The 11,823-nt window shown below is 40.4% G+C and overlaps 1 protein-coding gene across 4 annotated transcripts; it reads right to left on the reverse strand.

Annotated features, from left to right (window-relative positions):
* Nucleotides 1-272: 272 nt before the first annotated feature.
* On the reverse strand, nucleotides 273-9,544 carry si:dkey-81h8.1 (uncharacterized protein LOC100034657 homolog). 4 transcript variants are annotated; one of them, XM_051390963.1, is made up of 9 exons: nucleotides 9,281-9,544; nucleotides 6,791-6,887; nucleotides 5,973-6,086; nucleotides 5,832-5,888; nucleotides 4,750-4,887; nucleotides 3,009-3,056; nucleotides 2,730-2,843; nucleotides 1,474-1,563; nucleotides 273-1,333 (listed from the first exon to the last, which is right to left on the reverse strand). In XM_051390963.1, exons 2-9 carry the CDS (start codon nucleotides 6,884-6,886, stop codon nucleotides 1,223-1,225), a joined length of 768 nt encoding a protein of 255 aa, XP_051246923.1. In that variant the 5' UTR covers nucleotide 6,887; nucleotides 9,281-9,544; the 3' UTR covers nucleotides 273-1,222. The 4 variants fall into 4 exon arrangements, with proteins under 4 accessions (XP_051246923.1, XP_051246922.1, XP_051246924.1 ...); XM_051390962.1 differs by having other exon boundaries at nucleotides 6,791-6,890; XM_051390964.1 differs by having other exon boundaries at nucleotides 273-1,330; nucleotides 6,791-6,890; nucleotides 9,281-9,543.
* Between the last annotated feature and the right edge of the window lie 2,279 nt (nucleotides 9,545-11,823).

Below are 11,823 nucleotides of genomic sequence, written 5' to 3' on the forward strand. Positions count from 1 at the left end.
TGCAGTTTCTGCAAATTGGCAACACTTTCCAGCAGTTTTCCTCTAACTGTAACACTAATTTGTCCACAGCCCATATGAAATAGCTCAAGTAGAATTTATTTATTTTATTTATATATTTTAAATGTATCTTCTCACCTATGAGCCTATGAGTCTTGGGTGCTAAGGTATTACTAATAATGATATTACAGTAAAAATATTACTTTCCCCATTAACTAATTACTAATAAATTACAGTGATAATGTTACAGTTACCCCTCATTTTTTTTGTAGTTACTCATTGTAAATAGTTACAACCTTACTTTTGTCACCCTCCTGCTGATTTAAAATTCAACAATCTGATCACATCCATAGATTCATTTTTGTAATCGTGGACATCAGGAAGCAAGAAATTAGCTTGGAAGATGGAAACGCTTTCATTCAGCTGCTGGAAGTATTCCCATTATATTCCCATTTAACAGACAAAACTGGATTTTGGGTCTGAATTTTGGGGAGAAAGGACGCAATTACCATTTCTGTGGGGTGAAGCAGAAAGAAATAAAACAAATTACTGTTGGCAGGGAGTAATGGGTAAAGTAGTAATATTACTTTTGAAAAGAGTAACGAGTAATGAGTAATAAATACAAATTCTGGAGTAACAAGACCAACACTGTAGCCTATTAAAATAAGAAGTAGAGAGTCAAAGTGTCCATTGCACGTACAATTAACAACAACAATTGTACATTTCATTAACAGGCTGAATGCACATAGATATAACATAGATGTAGATACAGAGTTGATGGCGAAAAGATCGCTGCAGGTCAGTTCTGCTTCACGTCTGCTACCCCTACTCTGAAGTCAACAGTCGAGTTTCAAACATAAAATGCACCCAGGTTTATGTAAGCTATCTGAATCAGGGCCTAAAATACAATAAAACATTTTCCAAGATATTTGTTAATTTTAATCAATTTCCAGGTGTTTCCATGACTGGAAAACTAGTCTCCAAATTTCCTGGTTTTCCAGGACGTGTGGGAAGTGGGAACCCTGTGTTTGTATCACCTTAAACTGTTGCCAGCAGCGGATCTGTTGTCCCATTGTCCCCTGAGTTGATACATGAGCCATCGAGCTAAATAGGAGATAACTGAGTCCTAATTACAACGAGCAGCAGGAGTAGTTCTCCCAAATTGACATCCATATTTACCCTATGACTGACATGACATGACATGACACCGCAGTGTGTGCTGAGATCAGGGCTCTGAGGGCACAGCATCTATCGGCTCCACCTGGGGTTCAGTAGGGGGGGTGGAGATGTCCTCCACCTGCTCTGAATCTGGTTCAGTCACAACTACAGCCACCTGCTGATACACATAAAATGAGAACATGGCTTGCAGAAGATATCAGCATTTTAAATTGTAATTGTGTGTGGTGAATCAGCAAAACTAACTAATGAAGACACAGCTGAGGAATTAAGCTCACAGGGACTCAGTTAGTTAGGTACCTGAGATGGCTCAGCTACAGCTGGAACAGCCTGCACAGCTGGAACAGGTGGGGGGCGAGTCTGTGGATAGACAGGTCTGTGGCTGGGAGCCTGTGGGAGACGCGCACACACACACACACACACACACACACACACACACACACACACACACACACACACACACACACACACACACACACACACAGCTTTTATGTAGTAGTTTCCTCTCAGCCTTCTGCCAAACTACTGACAGTAATAGGACCAGCTTTTAATGTCTCAATTCAATTTGTACTTAAAATGCTAATGCAACTAAGGTGGATAAGGTGAGCACAAAGACTCAAAGGAGAGCTGGGAGCTGCCCAGTCCAGGGGCCCCTCAGCAGTGGTGAGGAGAGAGGGAGTACCTATGGAAACTCTTTATATTAAAGTACACATATCACCATTAACTAGTTGCTTATTAGCATGCATATTAGTAGCATACTGACTCTTTATTAGTCATTATAAAGAACATATTAATGCCTTATTCTGCATGACTATATTCTACTAGGTCATTAGTTTTCCCTGAAAAATCTCTGGATTATTGCTTATTGATAGTAAGTTAGGAAGTAGTTGTAGATGAATTATGATCTTAATATGCTTTGTTCAATGTGGGCCTATAAGGTGGTTGTACCACATGAATTCTCCCTTAATAACACTTAACAAATGTGGCCTGTTCTTATGTAACGAAACACAAACAACAAGTGTCAATAGTGTCCAAAGAACTGTAAATGGCTGATTCCGATATTCAGACAGCAGGGCAGCCGATGGCCGATATATAATGCATATCAAAATAAAGAAAAGTGATGTATAATTCTATTATTCCACACACATTACAATCTAATATACATGGTTATCTTAGCCTACAATCCATTATTAATTAATGAAATGGAAATTGACTAATAAATAGCCAATATGCTACTAATATGCATGCTAATAAGCAACTAGTTAATGGTGAATATGTACCCTAACCCTATGTACCCTAACTATTGCTAAGTTATCATTGTATTTCAATGATATACCACTTAATTTAACAGAGCAGGTGATTCACCACACCTTACCAACCACTCACCTCCCATCTCACCTAAGCACCTATGATTTATTACTACCTGTGTAATCCAGTTTACCACTTATTGAATGTACACTAATGTAATTGCTTTACTCCTGCATTATTTGAGCGCTTTTTAAGGTGACAGTACATCAAAACTGTATCTGTAGACTTGGAGTTTTCAAATAGCTCACCTGGGTTCCACCAGCAGCAAGGACACTGAGTCCGAACAGCATGGCAGTGATACAGATCAACAGCTCCAGCACCAGGAAGATCACCAGTGTGCCCAGGATCCCGTCAATCAACAGCTAGACAGACAAATCCAAGAGCACATACGGTGAGAAAACAGGGCCAGTATGAAACAACGTGTTTCTTGCTATGTTTCTCATTGGTGAAAGACATTTCTGTGTTCTACATGCACTCTACAAGAGATCTGACCACAGTATTAGTTGTAACAGTAGTCAATCACTTACTTTACACTTTTGCTCGATCAGCCCAGTGCATTTCCTGAAACAATGTTGCTGCAGTGGACAGTAAAAACAAAGAATCACAGAGACTGCTTTTTCATAACATGTAGTGTCAACTAGTCATACATCAGTGATGGCTCTGTGTATGCTTCATAGCCTGCCTCCTCTAATGCATGAAAACAAATCTCCATGTAAAAAGACTGGTTCAATCACAGAAAGGATTATTAAATATGTTTCTTATATTCCCCTAAAGATCGATAAAGTAGGTTAAGAATTTAGCTCCGTTTTTCTAGAATTATAGGGGGAAAATGTAGGCTATATACAAAAGCGGTACCATTTGCTTCCTTACATACAGTTTATATGAGGGTTGCTAAGAGTGTCCATCAACATGTATTAATGTATTATCCAATACATTGACAGGGACCACTGGGGAAGAAAGAGCAAAGGACTCTTAAATTGTTACAGAATTATGAACAGTTTTTTTCTCCTCAAATGCTTTGTGATTTACCACAAGACCGAATAGATTTCCAAGAAGACCAAAAAACGTATTCGTTTTAGACGTTTATGCTAACTTGGCCAGTTAGTAGCTACCTGTAGCTAACATGTTTGACAAAGACATTTTGTGAATACCCCCAGTGATTTTAAAGTTCACTATAACAATACAATTCCAGTTCTTAAAATGGTATAGTCACTTATTTTGCTTTAGTATCCAACATATAGGCTACCAACAAGTCCTTCAACTTTCTGTTTTAATTTTTAAACTCAACACAATTGACCCTTTTTGTTCCAATAACAGCTGATCAAAGCTCGGTCAACTTTCTCCTTTACTGTACTTAGATATGCTATGTGCTAGGCTAAAATACCACAATTGAATAGTTAAAAGATATATAGATATAGATAGATATAGATATATAACATGTATAATCACATCTTGTGTAAGATTGGTGTAAATTAGCTAGCTAGTTAGCTTGCTAATATTAGCTATTAGCTAATTGTTAGCTAACAATTGATGTATATGAGCTAATGTATTGCTCTCCAGCAAAACTTTAGCTTCAACATAGCCGAGCCTAGCACATAGGACATCTAAACATGGGAAAGGATAAAGTTGACCGAGGTTCTGATGCCTACTGAACTGTTATTGTACCACAGAGCAAAAAGGGGCGGGACTAAGTAATGGGTGCTATTGGACAACATATTACAAAATCAGGGAGTGCGCCTTTAAAACCATAATAATTAGTCCAGTCGACACATTCAAGTATGCTTTTTAAAGTCCAAACATATTGGATCATATGCAATTACTTTGGGAAAATTTAAAAACTATCACAGTTATTTGTAGTGTGCTACAATGTGACCATAGCCACTCAGCCATTTACTGTTGTAACTGTGGAAAAAAAATGTCATAGGTAGATTAAAACTGTGACAGTATAATGTGAGAGGGGACTGTATTTCTGTCCTGCAAACATTGTTTCAGTCTTGCACCAGGCAAGACTCATGTTCCAAAACAAACAATGTAGAAAGCAAATCCAAAATGGAATTTTCTGGCAGAAATGGTGTTTTGTTGTTTAGGCCAGCAATTTTGAATTACAACTATTCAAGTTCATCTTGAAGATGCCACAGAGCCAGAGGAACGTTCTACATTTTCACAGCAGAAAAGCAACAATACTAGCTGCTGATATGGCTATTCTGTTGTACCACACACATGTTTGAGATCATGAGAAAATGTCTGTGTAGGTTTTAAAGACAATACCACGGCATGTAGCTCCAGTCTGCGGCAGTGTTCACAGTGGTAAGAGTCCTGGCGGTAGGGGAGGTGTTTGGACATCAGACCCAGGGCAGCGGTGGCAAACGCAGCACTGATGAGATGCAGCACCAGGACACATTTCACCTAAAAACGACAACAGCAGTGCTCATGTACAGGAAGAGCAGTGGTGGTATTTGGTAACCAGACAAAAGTGGAGCTGATTGAAAAGAATGATCTGCTTGGGTTGCCACTCTACAGCCAGTATGTATGAAGTATGTATCTTTAGTTTAGGCCATTAGTATTTTGTTTAAGCCATTTAAGTTTTGAGTTAATTCAATCTCTGCGTGCAATACAATAACATTACCATACAAAATAACAACTAGCCTCAAATATGATCTTTGTTATTGAGATTGTCATTAACAATAATTGAAGAAGAAAATAACCAAAGCTATAAAGGTACTTAAAGCTGCAAGTAGGAAACTTTTATGAAAAAAACTTACCGCTGAAACTTTCACTATATCCTGACACTAGTACATGAGACAGACGTTCAGGCCCGGTGGATTCTTAAAAATCCCATTAGGAGCACTCGGAGGAGCCAGAGGAACCTGATTTTTTCACAGATTATCTGTCTCATGTTCTACTGTCAGGATATAGTGAAAGTTTCAGCAAATATGAAAAGTGTCACACACTTTACATTCTTTTATGTAATTTCTTAAAATATTCCTACAATAAATGATGGTGTTTGTTGTAACTACTAAACAGTGAGTTTATGACATTTTTATTGGATGGCATCAGTATAACATTTTAGGGACTTAGAGGACTTAGTCTGTGTGTCCTGTCCAGAGTCTCTCCAGATAAAGAGGAAGAGTAGGCGGAATATTCATAACACACCCACATCAATGAACACGCGGCTGCAGCATTATCAGCTGTTACCGTCAGTTTACCACTGTGAAACTAGAGGCCATCGTGTTATAGCCTGTTGTAGGGTGGATTGCTCCTTTAGATTACTGAATGAATCTAGCTTGATGATAACACAGAGCAACAGATAACACAAAGCAACAAAGAGTTCTGGTTTGATTGAGACTCACCCAAAAGAGAGTAGGCTTCCTCCCACTGTGGACCAACACTGAACCAGACAAGGTCACCTGGAGGGTTACGATACAACTTACTTATATGTAGCATTTGGAGGAAATGTAAGGAATATGTGAAGGCAGGGGCCTCCAACTGACCTGTATGACAACTATCAGGAAGAGGGCCACGTCTCCCGTAAAGTGGACTTCGTGGATCTGGAGCACAGAGGCACTCAGACAAAGAATCAGAGCCCCAATAACGATCTGGATCGCCTGAGGAGGGGTGGGGGAGGGAGGATAATAAGAGACAAATCTGTTGACAACGCTCAAAAAAGGAGGACATATTTAATATAGATTTATACTTTGGTAAATAAGAATCACAAAATCTAAAAAACCAAGCTAATATTTCCTCTCTGCTTTTATTTCTATGTTGGGCTCCTGGAACACAGTTATAATTACAGTATGCTATGTCCCATAAACAGTAGGGTTGGGCGAAAAGGATGAATATATCGGCCATTAGCAACTGGAATGCATTGCCAGTTGTTTTTTGGGGGCGGGATATCTTGGGAAATAAATTAAATTTTGCTCATTTAATTTTCCGCCTCCAAAGAACAAGTGAGAGCTGCTCCTGTTCAGAGAGACAGTACACACCCACTGAAAAACGAGTGAATTAAGGGTTTATTTTAGGGCTGCAACTAAAGATTAGTTTCACTATCGATTATTCCTTCGACCGTTTTCTCAATTAATCGATTAGTTGCCCAAGGTAACGTCCTCAAATGTCTTGTTTTGTCCACAGCCCAAAGATATTCAGTTTACTGTCACAGAGGACTAAAGGTAGCCGGTCGGAAATTTTAACACATCACCCAACCCTAATACAAGTCAGTTCCTACTTTGTCGCATGTAGAATGTGACTGTGAATCTCTGATAGACAGGTATGTTGTATGTGGTTTGGTTTCCAAACTCTGAATGAAACTCACCCCCAGAGTCTTGGGCTCCATCTTGAAGAGAGACTGCAGCTGACCCGGGGAGAGGTTCCCCACTGCAGGAACCGGGTCTTTGTCATTCAGAGACATTCTGCTGATGGAGAAACGAGAGTGTGTAGAAAAGGATGCAGTCAAAAAGAAAGAGTGGCCAAAGACTGGACAGGATGGTTAAAAGGTTAAGTTCTACTGGTCAACAGTTGGTGTCGCTGACATGCCAATAGATATAGAAATCTGCTGGCACAAGGCAGAGAAGAAGAACACTGCTAGCTAGAGAGGTGTAGACATTGCAAAAAATTGTCTTTGCAAGAAAGTTTTGATAAAAGAAACACATTCAGCACCTTTGTTAGGCCTAAATGATACACAAAAGCCTGGTAACGCTGGGGGAGAGTGTGCAAGGATTTAGGATGTAGGATTTAGTGGCATCTAGTGGTGTAGTAGCAGGTCCCCCTCCTAGTGCACCATGGCTGAATGAAAACAACCAATCAGAGCCTGAATTTTCAGTCTCATTCCCAGGACGTCAAATACAGACACTTTGGGACCCTGGGAATGAAACTCAACAAACCACTTTCTTCAAGGTTCCAACCCAAATCTTTCTCAGCTCTGATTGGTTGTTTTTGTTCAGGCCCGGTGGATTCTTGTAAATTCCATTAGGAGCACTAGGAGGAGCCAGACGAACCTGATTTTTACACAGATTTTCTGTCTCGTGTACTACTTTCAGAATATGGCGAAAATGTCAGCAATAATGACAAAAAACATATTTTCATAAAAGTTACCTACTGCAGCTTTAAGTGTCTGCCTGGCACGCCATTTTTAGTGGATGTAGCAACCACCAAATTCAAACTCAACCACTGCCTGGCCCCCCCACACTCATTAGTACTTACAGACTGGGCAGTAGGCTACAGCAGAATTTTCATCGATGTGTTGGCACTGACATTATTTCCTAAGTGATTATTGTTAGTCTCAAAAGGCATTACAATGTATAGATTTAGACTATAGTCTTCAAAACTTTGTGCATGTGTTGATATAAGTAAAGCAGATTTGGGAAGGCCCATCCACTGGAGCTTTTCAGGGGCCCAGCCATGGGTACTGGAGGTAGGGGTGCTGAGGGGGCTGCAGCACCCCCATAAATCTCACAAAATGAAAACCATTAGTTCATAAATGTTTAAACTTATAGTGACTTTCTCCTTTTTTACCGGGATTTACATACGCACTGGTATTAATGGCAGTAATGTGGTTTTACCTTATTTATTTATGTTTCATGTGCTAAAACAGTGGTTGGAGACGCCCACTAGATGTCGCCAAAGCTTCACAGGGGGTCACAATGCCCTCTTGGTTTTAAGGTGTGTAAGAAAACTTGAAAATGTGAACAGTAGGCCTTTATTTAAGAAATGTCTTTATTTCTGTATTTAGATTATTATTTAAGATCTGAACTTTGAAGACCTGAACACAAACTATATTCACAGAGCCTTCACTGTCTGATAAACAGCCTCAGTTAAAACAACCAAAGGGCTAATAGAACAATGGATAAGTGTCAGGGAAAAGAAAACTCTGAATTAGTCAATAAAAGAAGCCTGTTAAGTATGAATGATTGTTAAAAGATATAATCTCAAACTTCCTCCAGTGTGTTCACTGTTTGGGTTCATTGTACAGCTTACCAGTTGTTCTGTACTGTTATTGTTATGTATGAAAATGTTACTTTACTCAATGATGGAAAAGGGTTGGGTAGCACTGCACTGAAAATGTATTCAATTTCTATAAAATGTTGTTAATAACTATTCAATAGGATATAAATTGACATTCAAATGAATGTAAAACCATGACCATCATTCATTCAGCATTTAGTGAGATGTCATTATATATAGTGACTTCTCTCAGTAGCTACTCCCAACTCTGACTGAATTCCAGCATCCCTGGGCCCAGACTTATCTGAGGCAGGCCTGCATTATTCCCTGCATCAGCACTGAGCTCAGAGATCTGGTCTCATGCATCTGTGTCCAGGCCGAAGCCTGAAGGTTGAGCCTTGAGTCAGCAAAAGCAAAGACTTGTGCTACTTGTTAAGACAGAAACACACAGTGTGCTTCCATCAATCATAAATATTAATGTACTTGAAGAAGTCGACCTTTTAAATGACAGACTGTCTATGGACTGTGTATAGACAGAGGACAGCATTCAGTGTAGAGGATGAGCACCGAGCTGCACAGTGGTCTGCAGCTGATGGGACCGCAGTAGCACTTGGCACAGCTCCAGGAGCCGCCACAACACAACTCAGGCCGTTCCGTGCAGGACTCCTGGATCTTCTCTTTGAGGACACCCCCTTTAGCAGCCAACTGTCGCTGCTCCCCCCAAAACCGCACCCATACTAACAATAGTTCAGCTCTGGCGGCTCGCCTCCTCAGCGCTGTTTTCAATGACACTCCGTCCTGTCCCGGGTTACCTGTCCTAGCTCCTCTTGCGGGACAAAATGCGGTGAACAGATGATCTTACCTCCGCTGTGTTCCGGCAGCTCGCCGTGTGTCGTCCTCGGCTCGGTGGAGGTGCACAGTCCGGCTGGGTGTGCTGGGTGTGCTGGGTGTGCTGTGGGTGCTGTGGGTGCTCCGCAGGCTGCAGCAGCGTGTGTTCTGAGGGCTGGGTGGATTTCACTGCAGCACACTGATGCTGCGACTTGTTTCTAGACTTGCTGTGTGATGCAGTTCACATGCACGACTGCAGACAGGAGAGCCCGCAGCAGCCTGAGCTCCCATTACGTAAGACTGTACCTTTATGAACGTGTAAGGCAGCAAACTCTGAATTATGTCTGAAGGATGCTTTATTTAAACAAGTTTAGAGTGAGTGTGAAGGGACACTGGGAACTGGCAGGGCCGGCCCAAAAGTTTTTTGGGACCCCATATTTGGAATTTGCCCCTTTGGTGGCCCCCTAGTGGTGATGCATGGGTACTGAGTAGCCACATGACTTTTGCCTCCAACTGGTGGGGGCAGCATGAAAACTCTCAGAGGTGGGACCATTGACATATAAAAAGATAGATGTGAGTCTTCACTTCCTCCCACTGTACAAACATGAAGCCAAAATATCTTGTTAACATCTGAGGCCACTCAGAGCCAGAGTCTAACTGGTCGTTTTTCGGCCGACTCAAACACAAGCAGGGCTCAGCTGTCACTCATGAGGTGAAACTCCCTTTCTATAGCCTTAAGTAACTAATTCAACAGTTGAGCATACATCAGTGTGATAAAAAAATACCTAAATGACAGAAACCATCTTTAGGAAAAATGTATTCGACGTGTACTTTGAATAGTGAGTAATTCTTTTCAGGTGATTATACACTGATGAAAACATACCTATGAATATTATATTCCATTTCTGAGAATAGATCCTCCTCAGTGTTGCACACTGGACTTTTAAAAACCTGATACTTGTACCAAATGCTGAGAAAACAAAATGTATTCTATTTTCCAGACCCAGAGCTATAGACTAAAATGATTTTTATATTTTCCACTATGAATGGTCGGCCTTATGATTGAGAGAGTCACTAAATATAAATATCTCAGCATCCAGATTGATAAAACAACCTACATTTGAATTTCACATAGATCATTTGGGGAGACTCAGCAGAAAAGTTCTGAAACTTTTGGACCACCTCTGGACCATAATTCATTGCTGTATTTGGGCCAGACCTGTTTTGCTATAGCGTTACAGTGGAAATTCAACATAATAAAAGTAGAGCCAAAAATACTTCAGTGAAATGACCTTGAACTGTCCTCCTGCCTCCTCTGTGCTGCAATGCCTCCCACATTTCTACAGACGCTAAGAGACAAATATTCTGAAAACAAATTTAATCACATCAATCATGTCCTAATTATTGGAAAGATTAAATGTGTGTTACCACATATACGGTGGCCGTGAAGTGCAACGGCAACCGTAACAACATACACATTTATTGTGACTGTAAAATCTATGAAATACAATCTCCAGTATGAATAAGTCAAAAGAAGCTGAACTTGCTGTGCAGATGCTGTGGCACTCTTCATGAGACAGGTTATCCAATACAAGATACAACCTCAAAAATCTTAATATTAGAGTCTTCAGAAGCTGGTCAGATGTGTGTGTGAGCGCTCACGCTGCTTTGCATGGGTGTTATTTTGAGAATTCCCTGACAGGTACAAGTTATTAAATCAAGACTTAAGTTTAGGATTCAATGTGAAATACATTTTGGCCACAAGCTGGCGCCAAAAGACAAGCAGGTTTTCTGTGGTTATGCTGTGCAGCCACAGCAGTGCTTCCTGAAGCAGTCTAGCAGTAGGACAGAGGCAAGCAGCTATAGGAATCTTGGAAACTTGAAATACTGTACTACATTTGAGGTTTCTGAAGGTTCTAAACAAGCAAGGGATTTACCCCAGCCACCTTATATTTGATTTTATGGACATACATACAGCTTAAGACAGGTTAAATGCACCACTCTTGTTCACCAATTCACACATTAAACTAGATATGCATGATAATATCCGCACGTCATCGGCATCAGCCAGTAAAGACCTTCAAATTATATATCGGGTCAGCCGATAAGATGACAGTTTAATAATGCACACAGAATGTGAGTATGTATGCAGTGTGGAGGTTTTTTGAAGTGTCCTAAGTGGGTTTATCTGCTATTTGCAAGGATTGCTCTGTTGGCCATGTGAGGAGTAGCCCAGTGAATGTCGTCGTTTTAAATTTTATGTCTGCATCTGCCAGTGGGCTATTTGGATAAGAGTACGCATAATAATGTGAACTACACTTTAGAAGAGACTTGAGGTGAAATAAAGTTTGTGCATATATCGACATCAGCCAAAATAAACTGGAAGATATCGGCATATCAGATAACGGCAAAAATCCAATATTGTGCATCCCTACATTAAACTGGGAAGGGAGCTGCTAGTGCTAACTCACACTTTAACAGAATATTATTAAAGTCCCCTCTGGTCAAAAAACTGTTTCTTCTTATTCCTACAGTGGTGTTTGATTTTCACTGTGCAGAATAATGTATGAGCAGAGT

Source organism: Dicentrarchus labrax, unplaced genomic scaffold (genome assembly GCF_905237075.1).
Source record: "Dicentrarchus labrax unplaced genomic scaffold, dlabrax2021, whole genome shotgun sequence".
Lineage (NCBI taxonomy): Eukaryota > Metazoa > Chordata > Actinopteri > Moronidae > Dicentrarchus > Dicentrarchus labrax.